Below are 21,434 nucleotides of genomic sequence, written 5' to 3'. Positions count from 1 at the left end.
TTTCTGACATGGACTTGTTTCTTCAGCATTGTCCACACTTTTAAGTCAGGACTTAAAAGGCCATTCTAAAACCTTAATTCTCGACTGATCTAGCCATTCCTTAACCACTTTTGACCTGTTGGAACACCCAATTGCGCCCAAGATCCAACCTCCGGGCTGATGATTATAGGTTGTCCTGAAAAATTTGGAGGTAACCTCCGTTTTCTATGTCCCATTCAAAGCACCACTTCCATTGGCAGCAAAACAGGCCCAGAGCATAATACTACTACCACCGCTATGCTTAACGGTAGGGTTGGTGTGCCTGGGATTAAAGGCCTTACCTTTTGTCCTCCAAACATATTGCCGGGTATTGTGGCCAAACAGCTTAATTTTTGTTTCCTCTGACATCACATGGACAAATATAAGACCTGTGGTCAGATAAAACTAAAAATGACATCCATCCATCCATCCATTTTCTACCGCTTGTCCTGTTCGGGGTCGCGAGGAGTGCTGGAGCCTATCTCAGCTGCTTCGGGTGGAAGGCGGGGTACACCCTGGACAAGTCGCCACCCCATCACAGGACCAACACAGATAGACAGACAACATTCACACACTAGGGATCATTTAGTGTTGCCAATCAACCTATCCCCAGGTGCATGTCTTTGGAGGTGACATGTAACCCAATATTAACATTGCTGTATGTATACTTTTTAACCGAGCAGATTAAGTCACATTTTCAGTAGACCCATAATAAATTCTTAAAAGAACCAAACTTCCTTAAGGTTTTTTGTGACCAACAAGTATGTGCTCCAATCACTCTATTACAAAAAAATAAGAGTTGTAGAAATTATTGAAAACTAAAATCAGCCACAACATAATGTTCTTTACAAGTGTATGTAAACTTTTGATCGCGACTGTATATATGTGTGTATATATATATATATATATATATATATATATATATATATATATATATACATTAGGGCTGCGAATCTTTGGGTGTCCCACGATTCGATTCAATATCGATTCTTGTTCTTGGGGTCGCGATTCGATTATACATAGATTTTTTTTCGATTCAACGCGATTCTCGATTCAAAAACGATATTTTTCCGATTCAAAACGATTCCGTATTCATTCAATACAAAGGATTTCAGCAGGATCTACCCCAGTTTGCTGACAAGCTAGCAGAGTAGTACATTTCTTTAAAAACGCTTTTATAATTGTAAAGGACAATGTTTTATCAACTGATTGCAATAATGTAAATTTGTTTTAACTATTATACGAAATAAGATATGACTTATTTTATCTTTGTGAAAACATTGGACACAGTGTGTTGTCAAGCTTATGAGATGCGATGCAAGTGTAAGCCACTGTGACACTATTGTTCTTTTTTTCTTTTTTTTATAAATGTCTAATGATAATGTCAATGAGGGATTTTTAATCACTGCTATGCTGAGATTATAACTAATATTGATACTGTTGTTAATAATATTCATTTTTGTTTCACCACTTTTGGTTTGTTCTGTGTCGTGTTTGTGTCTCCTCTCAATTGCTCTGTTTATTGCAGTTCAATCAATCAATCAATCAATCAATCAATGTTTACTTATATAGCCCTAAATCACTAGTGTCTCAAAGGGCTGCACAAACCACCACGACATCCTCGGTAGGCCCACATAACAGTTCTGAGTGTTGCTGAGTCAGGTTTGGTTTTGGAATTGGATTGCATTGTTATGGTATTGCTGTGTAGTGGTTTGTTGGATTGATTGAAAAAAAAAAATTATTTTATTTTTTTAAATGAGAATCGATTCTGAATCGCACAACGTGAGAATCGCGATTCAAATTCGAATCGATTTTTCCCCACACCCCTAATATATATATATTTAAATATATATATACACACACACACACACACACACTGTATACATAATATTGATATATTTGATATATAATTGTTGATTAATATAATTGGATATTAAGAGTTACTTCCGTGACGACCTCCCTTAAAGAATGTTTTGCATTTTCCCATCATGCTTTGTAGTGGCTTTAAAAGGGTGTGATTTTAAATTATGTGTAGCAATTACAAATTTCTAGAATATCCACAAAGTTGATTGAGTAGCTTGTGTTATGTGTGACCATGTGTGTTGACTTTTTGTGGTTTATTTACTCCATGAGTGGGAATGTTTGTATTGGGTCATAGATCGGTAGGTTGTGAGTTCAAACCCCGGCCGAGTCATGCCAAAGACTATAAAAATGGGACCCATTACATCCCTGCTTGGCACTCAGCTTTAAGGGTTGGAATGGGGGTTAAATCACCAAAAATTATTCCCGATTCCCGGGCGCGGCACCACTGCTTCCCACTGCTCTTCTCACCTCCCAGGGGGTGATCAAGGGGATGGGTCAAATGCAGTGGACAAATTTCGCCACACCTAGTGTGTGTGTGACAATCATTGGTACTTTAACTTAAAAATATATAGAAATTATGTGCTGTGATTAGGTCAATCTAAATTTCATGGGTAATGACCAGATTTACTAACACTGTCCACTAGATGGCAGCAAATATGTAGCAATTAGATTGTCAAATGTTTGAAATTTTGCTGATAGCACCCCACGGGCCAGTTTTGTTATGAAACTCTCTCGCGGGTCAAACTGTAAGCGTAGGCATGCCGCAGTTTGGACACCCCTGATATAAATCATTAAATAAACAGTGTCCCTACAATGCAGGATCTTGAACGCAACCCTGCGATACTCAAGGCAACACCACACCAACAAACATGCCATGGGGGTCCCCTACCTGTGTTATAAAAGAGGGTGGCGATAAAGGTGCAGTTCTTGAAGAAGGTGTTGCTAGAGGTGATGTCCTCAAAGTAACACTCCTCAAACAACGAGTCCTCAAACACCATGGACTTCATCTTCAGGTTCATGAACCTGCAAAGGAAAAAGAAAACGTAACATGAAGGGATGCAGTAACTCCATTATGATACAGCGACGGTGTCACCGCCTCACTTGTCATTGAAGTACTCTCCCTGGCGGTGGACCTGGTTCTCCAGCGTGAAGTTGAAGGTGACGTGTTCCACTTTCTCCTTCAAGAAGATTTTGGTGCGTGACGAGTACTCCTGCTTCTGAAGGTACTTGATCATGTCGGGGAACCACACGGTCAAACCGTAGTAGCTGCGCGAGAGTAAGCACGAGCATGACCTTTTCATGCACTATCAATCTTTTTCAGAAGGACTTTTGCAAATTCTAGCCCTGTGTTTTTTAGGGGTGAGCTTTCTAATGGTACTAACCCCGACTTTTAATGAAGTATTAGAGCCAAGGTTCTGCTTTTTTGGGTCCTCGGTCCTTACCTGAAGGACATAGAGAACCAGACGGCCATCATCATGTAGGTGGTGCGACGGTACTCAGGGGAGAAAATTGTCAGGAAATTACTCCACACCTGAAGGATCATACACAGAGCAACATTTTTTAATTTTACATGTTTACATTAAGGGCGTCCAAAAAAAAATAATTTTAGAATAAATCACGGTTTGTACTTGTAAATGATTCTTAATCAATTAAAAAAATAAAATAAATAAATAACTGTACATGTATATTTAAAATTTGTGATTGATTAAAAATAATGTGTGTATATGTGTATATATATATATATATATATATATATATATGCTGCGATGAGATGGCGACTTGTCCAGGGTGTACGCCCTTCCGCCCGATTGTAGCTGAGATAGGCACCAGCGCCCCCAGCGACCCTAAAAGGAATAAGCGGTAGAAAATGGATGGATGGACATATATATGTTTTTTTTGTTGTTGTTTTTTTTATTATTGTTTTTTTAAATTGTTTTTTTTTCATTTTAATCTGTCCTGTCCATCCACCCAGACAAAGCCTATTATTGATGTAGATCAGGGGTCCCTAAACTACGGCCCGCCAACGTCCATAATCCGGCCCACGGGAAGTCCCAAGTTAAAAAGAAAAAAAATATATACACATATTTTTTTTTTTAATTATTATTTTTTTAAATACGTTCTTTTTAATAAATTTTTTTACCGCTTGTTACTCTCGGTGTCTCCTAGCCGGTCAGGCAAATCATATTGTCTAAAAATGCATTTTCCCATCGATAACGTGACATCATCACGCTCGCGCCGCAGTGTCGGGTGAGAGCGTGTCAAGTGCTATTTCATCCCTACAAGCCTGTTTTGCAGGTTTCCCTGCTCTTCAGGGGATCGTCAATAGTTTTTATCTAGCCTTACCCCGGTATTGAGCACACCACAGTACCCTCGAATACATATATATACATATATACTTCTCTTGTTGCCTTATTTGTATTTGCCTTTATTAAATATTTGGGTGACATGTTATTCAATAAAACCAGTTTTCTTTTAAGTGATATAAAAATTGATCAGAGTTGTTTATATATTTTATGGAGGAATGTAGTTAATAACAGAACTGCCATCCAATGTTATCCAAAATATTTATCGTCTCAGAGGCATTCTCCTACAAGTATCCATTTGCTTGTTTGTGGCACAAACCCACAGTCGTTCAGATTGTACTTTGTTGTACTTTGACTGTCCGTTGTCCTAAACTCAAGGAGGATGAGCTCCAAATTATAGAAGCTGTGTGCTAAAAAGATGCAGTTTTCGTGAAACACAAAGCATCATGTAGCAGTATTGCTAAGTACTAAACAAGATATATATACAAACATAATAAAACAATCACTTACTGTAAAATGTTTGCTTTCACTGGGATAAAGACTGATGGGATGTTTATATCTTACCCGTTACATCAACAATTCATCATAATCCTGACAAAGGTAAAAAAAAAAAAAAGTTTTTTGTGTCTTCGTGGCCATCTCCGGGTCTAAGTTGGCTGTCAAAGTTGACCAGCTTGTGAGTTTTTGTCCAAAACCTTCCACTATCCAGGTGAGAGGCATGATTTATAATGTACAATTAACTTTCACCAACTCAGAGGCGATGCAGCAGCTCAACATGTCAATACAGCAGTGATCACGCCGCCGCTAAAAGTAGTTAGAGCTTATAACGACAATATCGCTAATTCTTGTAAATATTCAGGTCATGACATGTAAATGGAGTCTTGTTGGTGCTTTTTGGATGTTTTTAGAGGGCTTTGTGGGTGGAAAATAGTACTTCTATTAGCTGCATTGTTTGTGCACTTCTTTGTTTGTTCTGTCACCATGGTTGATTATGTGTTTCACCTGCTCCTTGTTTACGGACTCTCACCTGCTTGTTGATTACCATCCTTATTTAAGCCTGCCCTTTCTGTGACTCATTCTCGCAACCTAATTGTTAGCCACCTCTTGCTGTATTTGACAACTTAGAATCCACAGGGGGAAAAAAAGCATGTGTTCTTGTCTTACATAAGGACTGTGAAAGATAAGCAAAATACCCAAAAAAGTCCAGTTCCCCTTTAATAAAAGAAGAAACTTAAAGCACCTGATGGAAAAGGGTGGTGAGCTTTATCCTCCATTTCTGGTGCCAGGCTGCGCCGTCGCCCAAGTTGACCAATTCGTCCATCTGCTTCACCGTTTTGATCGTGGTCACCTGCGTGGGATAATCAATGACATAAAATGAATTATTAATAAAAATAATAATAGCAATAATAAGCATTGAGGAACTCCGCTTACAGAGAAAACCCTTTCTGGGTAACCTTTGGCCCTCATGTTAGTGTCGTGGACCTGCTTCAGAATCATCCAGGCCTCGTCGTGCTTCCCATTCTGGAGAAGAAAAACAGTAAAAACTCAAACATGACGTTGAAACAACATTTTTCTTGACAACGCTTAATCAATGTTGGGTTCTAACGTTGATTTCACCATTGAATTTTGGTATTATTTCCAAACAGTTTTCGACAACAGAAATAAAACGTTGAAACAACATGCTTTTTGACAACGTTTATCCAATGTCGGGTTGTGACGTTGATTTGACCATTGAATTTTGGTAATTTTTCCAACCAATATTCTACAACAAAAATACAACGTTTATTCAATGTCGGGTTGTGACGTTGATTTGACCATTGAATTTTGGTTATTTTTCCAATCAATATTCTACAACAAAATCTGTTTATTCAATGTCGGGTTGTGACCTTGATTTGACCATAAATGTATTTATCTTTTTCCAATCAATATTCTAAAACAAAAATACAACGTTTATTCAATTTCAGGTTGTGATGTTGATTTGACCATTGAATTTTGTGTTTTTTTCCAATCAATATTCTACAACAAAATCTGTTTATTCAATGTCGGGTTGTGACCTTGATTTGACCATAAATGTATTTATCTTTTTCCAATCAATATTCTAAAAATTGTTGTTTTCTTACTGTACTTAAAATGAACTGACCCGTGACCCCTGAACCGAAGTACGTACCGAACCGAAATTTTTGTGTACCGTTACACCCTTAGAATTCAACGTTAGACATCAAAGTTGTCTCCATTTACAAATACAACAATTTTGCAACGTTGTTTCAACATCAGTTTTAAAGGAAATGTATGTAAAATGAACGTTGTAACTAGAGATGCGCGGTCTGCGGTCCCAACCAAGGAGTCCGCGGATAAACCGCGGGTCGGGCGGGTGACATTGTTGCGATCCGCTACTTGGATCACCACATATGGTTTATACTTCCAGTTGTTGTATCACTGTTGTTCTACACCCTTACTTCCTGTTTAGTCAGTCACCATGGTTGCTCATTGATCCCACCTGCTAATCACGGTTTCTGCACACCTGTCACTTTTTGATTACTCCCCTATTTAAGCCCGTCCCTTTTCGTTATTCTTTCTGCGACTCTAATTTGCCTTCGAGCAACATTCACGACTGTCTACTACCCGTATGTATTTTCTCGCTGGCTCTTACGCTAAGCCACTCGATATTCCAGCTTTCATGCTGAATGTTTTTTGTTTACTCTTTTGTGTGCTTCGTGCCAAGTATAGTTTTTGTATTTTCTATTCCTAGCTTTCATGCTAGCGCCCTTGGTTTATTTTTGTCTGTTAGCTCCAGTGTTTTTGTTCATAGTCTGTTTTTGTTAAGTGTAACAAATCATTTAAACTTACCGTTGCTGTGTTCATGCCGACGCATCCACGAAGGGACCAATTTGGCATCACTATGCCAACCAGTCGTAACAGACATGACGAAAAAATAGATTTTAAATAGGTGGCGGTTGAACCAATTCGGAAATATATATTGTAATAATCCCAGGAATGTAGGCCCATAAAACTTCTTTGTTTGTCTTGTCTTTATTGCACACGATCTAATACAACCACACAACTGCTCTCATGTCTCTAACGCTTTTCCTGGGACAACGCGAACTCTCACTTCCTGTTGACAACGTCACTTCCCTATCTCTCCCGGAAGTCCCGCCTCCCAGCCAAAGTCATTGGCTAACAGCCCGTAGCCAGCCGCTACATTATACATAGTTAAATGTTATGTTGAAGAGTTTCATTTAGCCTACTGACGTGTATTTATAAATGGTTGATTTCTATAGGCTAGTAGGTAAAGTGTTGTACCTGACAACTCTTGATGGTACATTCCATACATCACGTCACAGACAACGTCACGCTAACATCACGTGACACCTCTGATGAAGGCTGCAGAAGCAAGGTAGCCCAAACTTGTCAGGTACAACACTTTACCTTACTAGACTATAGAAATCAACCATTTATAGTTCAATATTGTTACCCACATACGAAAAACGAGCAGCACTCTTTGAAACAGTATGTGGGCATACTTTTATTTTGAAGTGTCTCGTTTGGTCTGTCGACGGATGTAAGGAAGCTATTGTTTTGATGTAATGAGAAGGGCGAAAGACTAAAAAGTGTCACAAGGACTTTAAATGTTTGGGCTATAAGAGCCAGAAGATCACAATTTTCTCCTAAAAGAAGCATGCAGGCCAACAAGGTATTTCTTTGTCATTTGTTGGTATTTTATTTGGTAAAATGTTTGATCCACATGCTGTGCATGTTATTATTTTTACGTTTGTAACATGCTTTATTTATTACAGTTTTCACGTTGAATTTGAAGGGAAAGTAAGCTTTCAAATGAATCAGTTCAAGAAAGCCATTGTGTCTGTGCTATTTGGAGGGAGTTACACTTTCTAACCTCACTAATGCCTTGCATCGTCTATATTAGATATTTAACAACGGGCGGGTGTGGCTTCGATGAAATGTTGGTTCGGGTGCATTGCGGGTGGATGACGACTTTAGTGATGCGGTTGCGGATGATATAATTGCCTATGCGCGCATCTCTAGTTGTAACAATGTCTCATGTCTGCCGGGTAACATGCTTCAAAGATGGCGGCAAGTATCAAAATTCATGATTTTTAGCTTTACAATAGACAAAATTAGCTAAGAAGCAAGTGGTTAGAGTCTCCGCCCGGATATCGTTAGGTCTTTTGATTGATTGATTGATACTTTTATCAGTAGATTGCACAGTACAGTACATATTCCGTACAATTGACCACTAAATGGTAACACCCCAATAAGTTTTTCAACTTGTTTAAGTCGGGGTCCACGTTAATCAATTCATGGTAGTGAGTCAAACCCCGGCCGAGTCATACCAAAGACTATAAAACTGGGACCCATTACCTCCCTGCTTGGCACTCAGCATCAAGGGTTGGAATTGGGGGTTAAATCACCAAAAATGATTCGTGGGCGCGGCCACCGCTGCCGCCCACTGCTCCCCTCACCTCCCAGGGGGTGATCAAGGGTGATGGGTCAAATGCAGAGAATAATTTCGCCACACCTAGTGTGTGTGTGACAATCATTGGTACTGTCACGCCAAATTTCTTCCCCCCTACAAAAACCTTCCCTTCCATTTACTTCCGGGGTCACGTTTCCTCATGTTTCCTCTTACGTCATGGGTGTCAAACTCTGGCCCGCGGGCCAAGTTTGGCCCGCCGTGTATTTTCATTTGGCCCTCTTGGCAGTATTAAATTAACATTAGAGCTGGCCTGCCGGTTTTATCCAGCGGCGGTGTCGCCGTAACGCCGCATTCACCGCTAATACTCATACTTGCTAACCCCCCTTCCGATTTTCCAAGGAGACTCCCAAATTTCAGTGCCCCTCACGAAAATCACAGGGGGCAACCATTCTCCCAAATTTCTCCCGATTCCCACCTGGACAACAATATTGGGGGCGTGCCTTAAAGGCACTGCCTCAAGCGTCCTCTAAAACCTTTCGTCACGTCCGCTTTTCCTACGTAGAAACAGCGTGCCGGCCTAGTCAAATGATATATGTGGCTTTTACACACACACACGCTAATGCAATGCAAGCTTGGTCAACAGCCATACAGGTCACACTGAGTGTGGCTGTATAAACAACTTTAAGACTGTTACAAATATGCGCCACACTGTGAACCAACACTAAACAAGAATGACAAGAAAATTTTGGGAGAACATCCGCACTGTAACACGACATAAACACAACAGAACAAATACACAGAACCCCTTGCAGCACTACCTCGTCCTGGACGCTACGATATAAAAATTTATTATTAGCCTGTGGGAAAAGTTTATTTTGATATTTACCTGAGAAGGCTGCAAATAGAAAAGAGGCATTCAATTTCTATTTAAATTTGATTTGATATGCCATTGCTATTTTTTAATTATTAGTATTATTTGAAACTCGATTTTGCATGTCACTATAAAGTTATATAAGTCTCGCTTGTTCAATATTCAATGCAAAACTTGTTTGGGTCCCTATCAAAAGGTTAATTTCTTCAACCTTGGCCCGCGGCTTTGTTCAGTTTAAAATGTTGGCCCACTCTGTATTTGAGTTTGACACCCTTGTCTTACGTCATCCCATAGCTTGTGTTTGTAAATAGTTTTTATTTTTTTTTATTTTTCATAATATAGCGTTAATAAAATGTCTGTATTTTTATAATATAGCGTTATATTTTTATAATATAGCGTTAACAAAACGTCTGTATTAATCGGACAAATTAACTTGAGGATATTCCTGACTGAATGCACATTTGACTCGTGGGCATATGCGGAAATGAATAACAGTAAACTTCAGTTTTTTTTAGTTCTCTGTGTAAGTGAACTAAATTAAAATGACATTTATGTGAACTTAAATTTTTTTTAGTTTCATTCGTTGTTTTTACGTCAGCACTCATGTTTCCCACGAATCGTGTTACTTTGGGAATGCATATGTGAACAAATACTCGACGGAGAATTAAACGATTTTGATTCGTTTTCCACGGGTCAACACTACTTCAGGGTTAATTTTTCTTTCAGACGGATGGGTTTTAGGTTGATATTGTTGGCAAACACGATTTTTTGTGACGTAAAAGGAAACATGTGTGACGTAAGAGGAAACATGACCCCGGAAGTAAATGGGGGGTTAGGTTTTTGTAGGGGGGAAGAAATTTGGCGTGACAGTACCCTAACTTGGGCTTCACGGTGGCAGAGGGGTTAGTGCGTCTGCCTCACAATACGAAGGTCCTGCAGTCCTGGGTTCAATTCCAGGCTGAGGATCTTTCTGTGTGGAGTTTGCATGTTCTCCCCGTGAATGCGTGGGTTCCCTCCGGGTACTCCGGCTTCCTCCCACTTCCAAAGACATGCACCTGGGGATAGGTTGATTGGCAACACTAAAAATTGGCCCTAGTGTGTGAATGTGAGTGTGAATGTTGTCTGTCTATCTGTGTTGGCCCTGCGATGAGGTGGCGACTTGTCCAGGGTGTACCCCGCCTTCCGCCCGATTGTAGCTGAGATAGGCGCCAGCGACCCCGAAACGGAATAAGCGGTAGAAAATGGATGGATGCAGTACTCTAACTTTTAACTTTAATAAAGTGTTAGCATGCTAAGGTTAGCATGATGACATTTTTTTATTGTTTTGTCTTCATTCATTTTCTGGCATTAAAACATCGTTGCTAGTCAAAAAAATGTGTTTGTTGCACTTTCAAGTTGCCCGAGGCGTTAAGCGCCACCCGAATGGAGGTGAAGTGTACCAAGCTTACCTCCAGGTAGAAGCGGGGGCTCTCAGGCATGGTGCTGAGGGCCGAAATGGCCGCCACCGAGGGCAGGGCGCACACCATCACGAAGACGCGCCAACTGTGGAACTGGTAGGCGGAGCCCATCTGGAAACTCCAGCCTGCGGAAAAACAAAAACATGGACAGGAGAACGCGGATTAAAGGTGAAGATATGACGCGTCTCACCATAGTGGGGGATGATGGCCCAGGCCATGGCCGAAGCGTAGATGCCGCCGATCATCCAGAACATGCAGAGCCAGCTCAGATGTTCTCCTCGCTTCTCCTGAGCCAAGAACTCCGAGTAGTAGGAGAAGACGATAGGGATGGAGCCGCCGATACTAGGATAGTAAAAAAAAGACACGCCATTGAACCTAAAGTCTCGCTCACAGCCAGGAGGGGGCGACGGCGCATAGTCCTCACCCGACACCCGAGGCCAGGCGGCAGAAGAGGAAGGAGACGTAGCCCTGGACGAAGGACGAGAAGAAGGCGAAGACGCTGTTGATGGAGAGCGAGATGAGCAGCGTCTGCCGCCGGCCGATGCGGTCGGCCAGGCCGCCCCACACGAAGGCGCCCACCATCATCCCCAGGTACACGATCAGACCTGAGCACAGAGGAGAGGAGGCGTCAGAAGAGGGGAGGCGAAAGTGAGGAGAAACGAATGAAGGCACGGCGATGTCGTGGCTAACTTGGAAGCTAAAGTCAGGGAATGAATGAATGGTTTATTTTGAGCCATGCAACAAAACAAAAGAATAACAGAAAATATAAAAGAAATATATATATTTATATATATATATATATATATTTGCCGGCAGTAAGTCAAACACATTTCCAGTGAGAGTTGGACTCCGCCAAGGCTGTCCTTTGTCACCGATTCTGTTCATAACTTTTATGGACAGAATTTCTAGGCGCAGTCAAGGCGTTGAGGGGTTCCGGTTTGGTGACCGCAGGATTAGGTCTCTGCTTTTTGCAGATGATGTGGTCCTGATGGCTTCATCTGACCGGGATCTTCAGCTCTCACTGGATCGGTTCGCAGCCGAGTGTGAAGCGACCGGAATGAGAATCAGCACCTCCAAGTCCGAGTCCATGGTTCTCGCCCGGAAAAGGGTGGAATGCCATCTCCGGGTTGGGGAGGAGACCCTGCCCCAAGTGGAGGAGTTCAAGTACCTAGGAGTCTTGTTCACGAGTGGGGGAAGAGTGGATCGTGAGATCGACAGGCGGATCGGTGCGGCGTCTTCAGTAATGCGGACGTTGTACCGATCCGTTGTGGTGAAGAAGTAGCTGAGCCGGAAGGCAAAGCTCTCAATTTACCGGTCGATCTACGTTCCCATCCTCACCTATGGTCATGAGCTTTGGGTCATGACCGAAAGGATAAGATCACGGGTACAAGCGGCCGAAATGAGTTTCCTCCGCCGTGTGGCGGGGCTCTCGATTAGAGATAGGGTGAGAAGCTCTGCCATCCGGGAGGAACTCAAAGTAAAGCTGCTGCTCCTTCACATCGAGAGGAGCCAGATGAGGTGGTTCGGGCATCTGGTCAGGATGCCACCCGAACGCCTCCCTAGGGAGGTGTTTATGGCACGTCCAACCGGTAGGAGGCCACGGGGAAGACCCAGGACACGTTGGGAAGACTATGTCTCCCGGCTGGCCTGGGAACGCCTCAGGATCCCCCGGGAAGAGCTAGACGAAGTGGCTGGGGAGAGGGAAGTCTGGGTTTCCCTGCTTAGGTTGTTGCCCCCGCGACCCGACCCCGGATAAGCGGAAGAAGATGGATGGATATATATATATATATATATATATATATATATGTATATATATATATATTATATTTACAGCTACATTGAAAACATTGCATGTGACTAATCTTTTGTAGATGTCAAGATTGGCACAAAAGGGAGTGGGAAGAAGTAAACTTATTAGGTCCCACCCCTATATATATACACAATATATATATACAATATATATAACATAGAATATAGGAAACAGGTGAAAATTGTAAATGTCCACCATTCAATCATTATGTAAGACAAGAACACATGTTTTTACAAAACCCCAAACCAGTGAAGTTGGACCGTTGTGTAAATCGTAAATAAAACTAAACACATTGATTTGCAAATCCTTTTAACCTAATAGTCAATTAAATAGACTGCAAAGACAAGATACTTAACGTTCAACCAGAAAATGTTATTTTTTGCAAATATCAATCAATCAATGTTTATTTATATAGCCCTAAATCACAAATGTCTCAAAGGACTGTACAAACCACTACGACTACGACATCCTCGGAAGAACCCACATAAGGGCAAGGAAAACTCACACCCAGTGGTACGCCGGTGACAATGATGACTATGAGAACCTTGGAGAGAACCTCAAATGTGGGCAACCCCCCCCCTCTAGGGGACCGAAAGCAATGAATGTCGAGCGGGCCTAACATGATACTGTGAAAGTTCAATCCATAGTGGCTCCAACACAGCCACGAGAGTTCAGTTCAAAGCGGATCCAAGACAGCAGCGAGAGTCCCGTCCTCAGGAAACCATCCCAAGCGGAGTCGGATCAGCATCGTAGAGATGTCTCCAACCGATACACAGGCGAGCGGTCCATCCTGGGTCCCAACTCGGGACAGCCAGTACTTCATCCATGGTCATCGGACCGGACCCCCTCCACAAGGGAGGGGGGGACAGAGGAGAAAAAGAAAAGAATTGGCAGATCAACTGGTCTAAAAAGGAGGTCTATTTAAAGGCTTGAGTATACAAATGAGTTTTAAGGTGAGAGTCATTTGGAATTTGATGCCTGCAACGTGTTTCCAAAAAGCTGGAAAAAGTGGCAAAAAAGACCGAAAGTTGAGGAATGCTCATCAAACACTTATTTGGAACGTCCCACAGGTGAACAGGCTAAGGATGGGGCGAGGGTCACCACTTTGTGAAGAAATGCGTGAGCAAATTGTCAAACAGTTTAAGAACAACATTTCTCAACAAGCTTCTGCGAGGAATTTAGGGATTTCAACATCTACGATATGTAATATCATCAAAAGTTTCAGACAATCTGGAGAAATCACTGCAAGGCTGAAAACCAACATTGAATGCCCTTGACCTTGGATCCCTCAGACGGTACTGCATCAAAAACCAACACCAGTGTGCAAAGGATATCACCACTCAGAAACACTTTGCAAAAAATTGTCAGTAACTACAGTTTGTCACTACATCTGTAAGTACAAGTTAAAACTCTACTATGCCATTTATCAACAACACCCAGAAACGCCGCCGGCTTCACTGGGTCGAGCTCATCTAAGATGGACTGATGTAAAGTGGAAAAGTGTTCTGTGGACGAGTCCACATTTCAAATTGTTTATTTGAAACTGGACGTCTTGTCCTCTGGAAGAAAGAGGAAAAGAACCATCCGGATTGTTATAGGCGCAAAGTTCAAAAGCCAGCATCTGTGATGGTTTGGGGGTGTATCAGTGCCCAAGGCGTGGGTAACTTACACATCTGTGAGGGCACCATTAATGCAAAAAAATACACACAGGTTTTGGAGCAACATATGTTATCATGGACGCCCCTGCTTATTTCAGCAACACAATGCCAAACCACGTGTTACAAGACCATGGCTTCATAGTAGTCCAGACCTGTCTCCCTTTGAAAATGTGTGGCGCAATATGAAGCCTAAAATACCACAACGGAGACCCCGGACTGTTAAACACGTTAAGCTGTACATCAAGCAAGAATGGGAAATAATTCCACATGAAAAGCTTCAAAAATTGGTCACCTCAGTTCCCAAACTTTTACTGAGTGTTGTTAAAAGGAAAGGCCATGTAACACAGTGGTAAAAATGCCCCTGTGCCAACTTTTTTGCAATGTGTTGCTGCCGTTAAAATCTAAGTTAATGATTATTTGCAAAAAAAAAAGAAAGTTTATCAGTTCGAACATTAAAAATCTTGTCTTTGCAGTCTATTCAATTTAGGGCTGCAACAACCAATCGATTAAAATCCATTATAAAAATTGTTGGCGATTAATTTAGTCATCGATTTGTTGGATATATGCAATGCACATGCGCGGAGGCTCTTTTTTTTCCCTTTTTTTTTTACCCTAAACCTTTATTTATAAACTGCAACATTTACAAACAGCTGAAAAACAATAATAAAAATAAGTACAAAACATGCCGAGGCTACATCTCATGTGGTGGCAGTGAGCCAGCCAATGATGTGCAGCTCACGTGACCACGCCGTCTGTTTTGCCTGGAAACATTGGAAAAATGGCGGAGGGAAACAGTACGGATAGTTCAGCGGAGAAACATCTCGAGGTTATTGCTTCAATGGAGATAAGTGTTCTACCTAAGTCAGGGGTGCCCATTACGTCGATCGTGATCGACTGGTCGATCTCGGAGGGTGTGTCAGTCGATCTCAAGCCAGGCATTAAAAAATAGACATAAAAATTAGCAATCATCAATCATACCAAGACTTCACTGTCGTCAGTTGTTTGACATTCTCGGCACCCGAGGATCTTGTGAGATGACGCTGGCTGCTGCGAGCTCATATTTAAGAAAAAAATCACTAACAGGGCGGACGCAGAGAAACACATTTTATTTCTAGAGACTCCGTACCTACTGTCAAAACTCTAAAGACCGACTGCACAGTTCCTGTCTTCACCATAAAAGACCTGTTTCATCCTGCCTGTGCTAACATCAATCAATCAAATGTTTACTTATATAGCCCTAAATCACTAGTGTCTCAAAGGGCTGCACAAACCACCATGACATCCTCGGTAGGCCCACATAAGGGCAAGGAAAACTCACACCCAGTGGGACGTCGGTGACAATGATGACTATGAGAACCTTGGAGAGGAGGAAAGCAATGGATGTCGAGCGGGTCTAACATGATACTGTGAAAGTTCAATCCACAATGGATCCAACACAGTCGCGAGAGTCCAGTCCAAAGCGGATTCAACACAGCAGCGAGAGTCCCATTCACAGCGGAGCCAGCAGGAAACCATCCCAAGCGGAGGCGGATCAGCAGCGCAGAGATGTCCCCAGCCGATACACAGGCAAGCAGTACATGGCCACCGGATCGGACCGGACCGGACCCCCTCCACAAGGGAGAGTGGGACATAGAAGAAAAAGAAAAGAAACGGCAGATCAACTGGTCTTAAAAAGGGAGTCTATTTAAAGGCTAGAGTATACAAATGAGTTTTAAGGTGAGACTTAAATGCTTCTACTGAGGTGGCATCTCGAACTGTTACCGGGAGGGCATTCCAGAGTACTGGAGCCCGAACGGAAAACGCTCTATAGCCCGCAGACTTTTTTTGGGCTTTGGGAATCACTAATAAGCCGGAGTCCTTTGAACACAGATTTCTTGCCGGGACATATGGTACAATACAATCGGCAAGATAGGATGGAGCTAGACCGTGTAGTATTTTATACCTAAGTAGTAAAACCTTTAAGTCACATCTTAAGTGCACAGGAAGCCAGTGCAGGTGAGCCAGTACAGGCGTAATGTGATCAAACTTTCTTGTTCTTGTCAAAAGTCTAGCAGCCGCATTTTTTACCAACTGTAAACTTTTAATGCTAGACATGGGGAGACCCGAAAATAATACGTTACAGTAGTCGAGGCGAGACGTAACAAACGCATGGATAATGATCTCAGCGTCTTTAGTGGACAGAATGGAGCGAATTTTTGCGATATTACGGAGATGAAAGAAGGCCGTTTTAGTAACGCTTTTAATGTGTGCCTCAAAGGAGAGAGTTGGGTCGAAGATAATACCCAGATTCTTTAACAAAATAAGAGTCTCAGAAAGCTAGCGTACACAAGCTACTAAGCTACGGAGTTTGATGCCAATGTATTTCTCCCCCGCCCTCAGCGACCGCTTTCTCACTTGCTTGCCCACCCGCACAGTCACTGACGTCACTCACCTGCTGCCAGACATTAAAGGGCCACACACATATGCTACTCTCATAATAAAGTGTTTAAAAACGAGTATGCAAGTTGGACAAATGAGATGCCAAATCCAACCACTTTCATGTGGTATTGGACAGAAAGGAGGACTTTTTTTTTTCCTCCATTTGAAAATGCGGACGTTATCAGCACCACTGTAATTCCAATCAATGCAAGTCATCAGAATCAAATACACCAACTTATATTCTTGTCTTCATGAAAGAAAGGAATCTATGTGTGTTAAACATGCTTGTATTATCATTAAACACCATTAACTTGTTAACAAAAATATCTCTTTCATAAATAAATAAATATAAATTATAAATAGGAATGAGGTAGATCTCCTCGACTTGGTCAATTGAAAAGTAGCTCGCCTGCAGAAAAAGTGTGAGCGCCCCTGACCTAAGTCGTCAAAAGTGTCGGAACACTTTACTTTCAAGACTTCAAACAAGACAGTTTCCTGCAAAACGTGCAGCATGGACCACGCGTGGCACGGAAGGACAACATTGCTTCGGCAGCACCTGAAGAGGAGCCATGGATGAAGGGAAGAACTCACGGTATGTAACTTTTTTTCAAGTCCATAGTCCAAGTATATTGATCCGTTGTGTACGTCTTTGTGTGTTTTTAATCTTTTGTTAACGAGGAGATTTTTTTTAAGGGAGCGCAGCAGCAACTGTTGTGTATTAACTTCCAGAGTGTTAGGAACTTTTTGGATAGTGCAACGACTTCATTTCCTGTGTTGTTATAAGTCGCAACAGGCATTCATAACTTCACTTTTTTTTTTTATAAGTAACGTTAACGTTATGTCTTTGTTGGAACGCGGGGCTGATAATGTGACTCCGTTTTGAGAGCGAAAACGCACGTTTACCAATTTCGAAATAAACGTAACGGACAGAAATATATCAGGTTGGTTTCATAATGGATCGATAAAGCTATAGAAATCTATTTAGACTTGAGTGACACTTTAGTATAACTAAACGTTATGAAAGTGCTGGAATATTTCATGCTATTATTCAGAGGTAGCCTAAAGTGAATCCTTTATTATTCACAACAGAAATGTGAACTATATCTGATCCAGTTCTGATTTGATGAGTTACATTTTTGTGTTGTTATTGTTGTATTCTGCAACTCCAATGTCCATTTATTTAATTTAGCAGTTTTTTTTGTGTGGTGGCGTATTTGTCTTTTACGTCAGAAATTATTAATAAAATCAACTGGGTATGTATTGAGTTACATGTAAATGATGCTACTATGTACATTCATAATATGGTTTCTCTCATTTCAGAAAGAAACAAGCCAGCATTAGCGACTTGGTACAAAGGAAGGTCTGCACACCACAGCAAGCGGCTGCACTGACTGATGCTATCCTGAATATGTTGCTAACTGACATGAGGCGACTATCAATGGTGGAGGATGAAGGTTTTAGACAAATGATTCACGTCCTCAACCCTGGTTACACTCTTCCCTCGAAGAACCATTTTACCAAACTGATGGAGAGGAAGTACGAGCGGACATTCCGTGCAGTGTAGACTGACATAAAATAAATAAATAAATAAATGGGTTGTACTTGTATAGCGCTTTTCTACCTTCAAGGTACTCAAAGCGCTTTGACACTACTTCCACATTTACCCATTCACACACAAATTCACACACTGATGGAGGGAGCTGCCATGCAAGGTGCTAACCAGCACCCATCAGGAGCAAGGGTGAAGTGTCTTGCTCAGGACACAACAGACGTGACGAGGTTGGTACTAAGTGGGGATTGAACCAGGGACCCTCGGGTTGCGCACGGCCACTCTCCGACTGCGCCACGCCGTCCCAAAAGCTACCCAGAGCAAAATTACTCTCACTACTGATGTGTGGACAAGTGTAGCCACCTTGGCAATACATGCCACTACACTGGAGAGGAATGGAACATGAAGTCAATCTGCCTTACGACCATGCCACTAGAACAGGGGTGTCAAACTCAAATACAGAGGGGGCCAAAATTTAAAACTGAACAAAGCCGCGGGCCGAGGTTGAACAAATTAACCTTTTAATAGGGACCCAAATAAATTTTGCATTGAATCTTGAACAAGCAAGGCTTACAGTATATGAATTTATAGTAACATGCAAAATCGAGTTTCAAATAATAATAATAATTAAAAAATATCAATGACATATCAAATAAAATTTAAATAAAAATGGAATGCCTCTTTTCGGCGGCGGGGTTGAGGTGGACGGGGTTTGGTGATAGCGGGGGGTGTATATTGTAGCGTCCCGGTAGAGTTAGTGCTGCAAGGGGTCTGGGTATTTGTTCTGTTGTGTTTATGTTGTGTTACAGTGCGGATGTTCTCCCAAAATGTGTCATTCTTGTTTGGTGTGGGTTCACAGTGTGGCGCATATTTGTAACAGTGTTAAAGTTGTTTATATGGCCACCCTCAGTGTGACCTGTATGGCTGTTGACCAAGTATGCGTGGCATTCACTTGTGTGTGTCTATAAGCCGCATATATTATGTGACTGGGCCGGCACGCTGTTTGTATGGAAGAAAAGCGGACGTGGAGACAGGTTGTAGAGAACGCCAAAGGCAGTGCCTTTAAGGCCCACCCCCAATATTGTTGCCCAGGATGAAATTCGAGAGGGACACTGAACATCGGGAGTCTCCTGGGAAAATCGGGAGGGTTGGCAAGTAAGAGTATTAGCGGTGAATGCGGTGTTACTGTAACGTATTATTTTCGGGTCTCCCCATGTCTAGCATTAAAAGATTACAGTTGGTACAAAATGCGGCTGCTAGACTTTTGACAAGAACAAGAACGTTTGATCACATTACGCCTGTACTGGCTCACCTGCACTGGCTTCCTGTGCACTTAAGATGTGACTTTAAGGTTTTACTAATTACGTATAAAATACTACACGGTCTAGCTCCAGCCTATCTTGCCGATTGTATTGTACCATATGTCCCGGCAAGAAATCTGCGTTCAAAAGACTCCGGCTTATTAGTGATTCCTAGAGCCCAAAAAAAGTCTCCGGGCTATAGAGCGTTTTCCGTTCGGGCTCCAGTACTCTGGGATGCCCTCCCGGTAGCAGTTTGAGATGCTACCTCAGTAGAAGCATTTAAGTCTCACCTTAAAACTCATCTGTATATTCTAGCCTTTAAATAGACCTCCTTTTTAGACCAGTTGATCTGCCGCTTCTTTTCTTTTTTTTCTCTTATGTACCCCCGTCCCTTGTGGAGGTGGTCCGGTCCGATGACCATGGATGAAGTACTGGCTGTCCAGAGTCGCGACCCAGGATGGACCGCTCGTCGGGACCCAGGATGGACCGCTCGCCTGTATCGGTTGGGGACATCTCTACGCTGCTGATCCGCCTCCGCTTGAGATGGTTTCCTGTGGACGGGACTCTCGCTGCTGTCTTGGATCCGCTTGAACTGAACTCTCGCGGCTGTGTTGGAGCCACTATGGATTGAACTTTCACAGTATCATGTTAGACCCGCTCGACATCCATTGCTTTCGGTCCCCTAGAGGGGGGGGGGTTGCCCACATCTGAGGTCCTCTCCAAGGTTTCTCATAGTCAGCATTGTCACTGGCGTCCCACTGGATGTGAATTCTCCCTGCCCACTGGGTGTGAGTTTTCCTTGCCCTTTTGTGGGTTCTTCCGAGGATGTTGTAGTCTTAATGATTTGTGCAGTCCTTTGAGACATTTGTGATTTGGGGCTATATAAATAAACATTGATTGATTGATTAATACAGCAGCGGGCCAGCTCTAATGTTAATGTGATATTGCCTCAAGGGCCAAGTGAAATTACACGGCAGGCCAAATTTGGCCCCACGGGCCAGAGTTTGACACCCATGCACTAGAAGAAAGACATTCAGCATCCAACATTGCAGAATGGTTGGAATATGTAATAGTCAGGTTTGAAATTCCCCTAAGCAAAATGATTGCTTTTGTGCAGGACAATGGTGCACTTTATAAAAAAAATAAAATTTTTGTAACACTTGCCTTGTTTTTATAGCAAGTCAAAAGGACATGGCGCCAGTATGCTGTTTTAAAAAAAAATAAAGTATTGGAAAAGATAGTAATGTAGTTTGTCTCTTTTATCCGATTATTAATCGAAATAATAATCGACAGATTAATCGATTCTCAAATTAATCGTTAGTTGCAGCCCTAATTCAATTGAATATAAGTTGAAAAGGATTTGCTATTCATTGTATTCTTTTTTTATTTACGAATTACACAATGTGCCATCTTCACTGGTATGCATTCTAACTCCGAAATAAACATAAATAGATCATGTTGGCTAACAATGCCGCTAACGGGAGCCATGATTTTATCGTGCCTCTAAGGCCCTCTACAAACATCCAAAAAGTGCCAAAAATTCTCCATTTACATGTCATGACCTGAATATTAACAAGAATAAGCAATATTCTTATTATAAGTGCTCACACAAAGAATCTACTTTTAGAGGTGCCGTGATCACACAGAGCTAACTAGCTTATGCTGCTATTTTGACATATTGAGCTGCTGCATCACTTCTGAGTTGGTGAAAGTTAATTCTAGTTTATAAATAATGTGTCTCACACCCTGGCACG

General features: G+C 42.0%; 1 protein-coding gene across 1 annotated transcript in view; it reads right to left on the bottom strand.

The window, feature by feature from the left end:
- sv2a (synaptic vesicle glycoprotein 2A) overlaps positions 1–21,434 on the bottom strand; it is a 78,227-nt gene that overhangs the window by 16,769 nt on the left and 40,024 nt on the right. Inside the window, exons 3-10 of the mRNA XM_061882332.1 lie at positions 11,369–11,549; positions 11,135–11,286; positions 10,936–11,069; positions 5,616–5,705; positions 5,425–5,532; positions 3,324–3,412; positions 2,983–3,147; positions 2,771–2,904 (exon numbers count right to left, since the gene is read on the bottom strand). Of these exons, the coding sequence (XP_061738316.1) occupies positions 2,771–2,904; positions 2,983–3,147; positions 3,324–3,412; positions 5,425–5,532; positions 5,616–5,705; positions 10,936–11,069; positions 11,135–11,286; positions 11,369–11,549 (1,053 nt within the window). The remainder of the gene's footprint in view (positions 1–2,770; positions 2,905–2,982; positions 3,148–3,323; positions 3,413–5,424; positions 5,533–5,615; positions 5,706–10,935; positions 11,070–11,134; positions 11,287–11,368; positions 11,550–21,434) is intronic.

The sequence above is a fragment of the Nerophis ophidion genome, linkage group LG21 (genome assembly GCF_033978795.1).
Source record: "Nerophis ophidion isolate RoL-2023_Sa linkage group LG21, RoL_Noph_v1.0, whole genome shotgun sequence".
NCBI lineage: Eukaryota > Metazoa > Chordata > Actinopteri > Syngnathiformes > Syngnathidae > Nerophis > Nerophis ophidion.
Note: the sequence above shows the minus strand (reverse complement) of the source record. Positions and strands in the feature narration are given on the sequence as shown.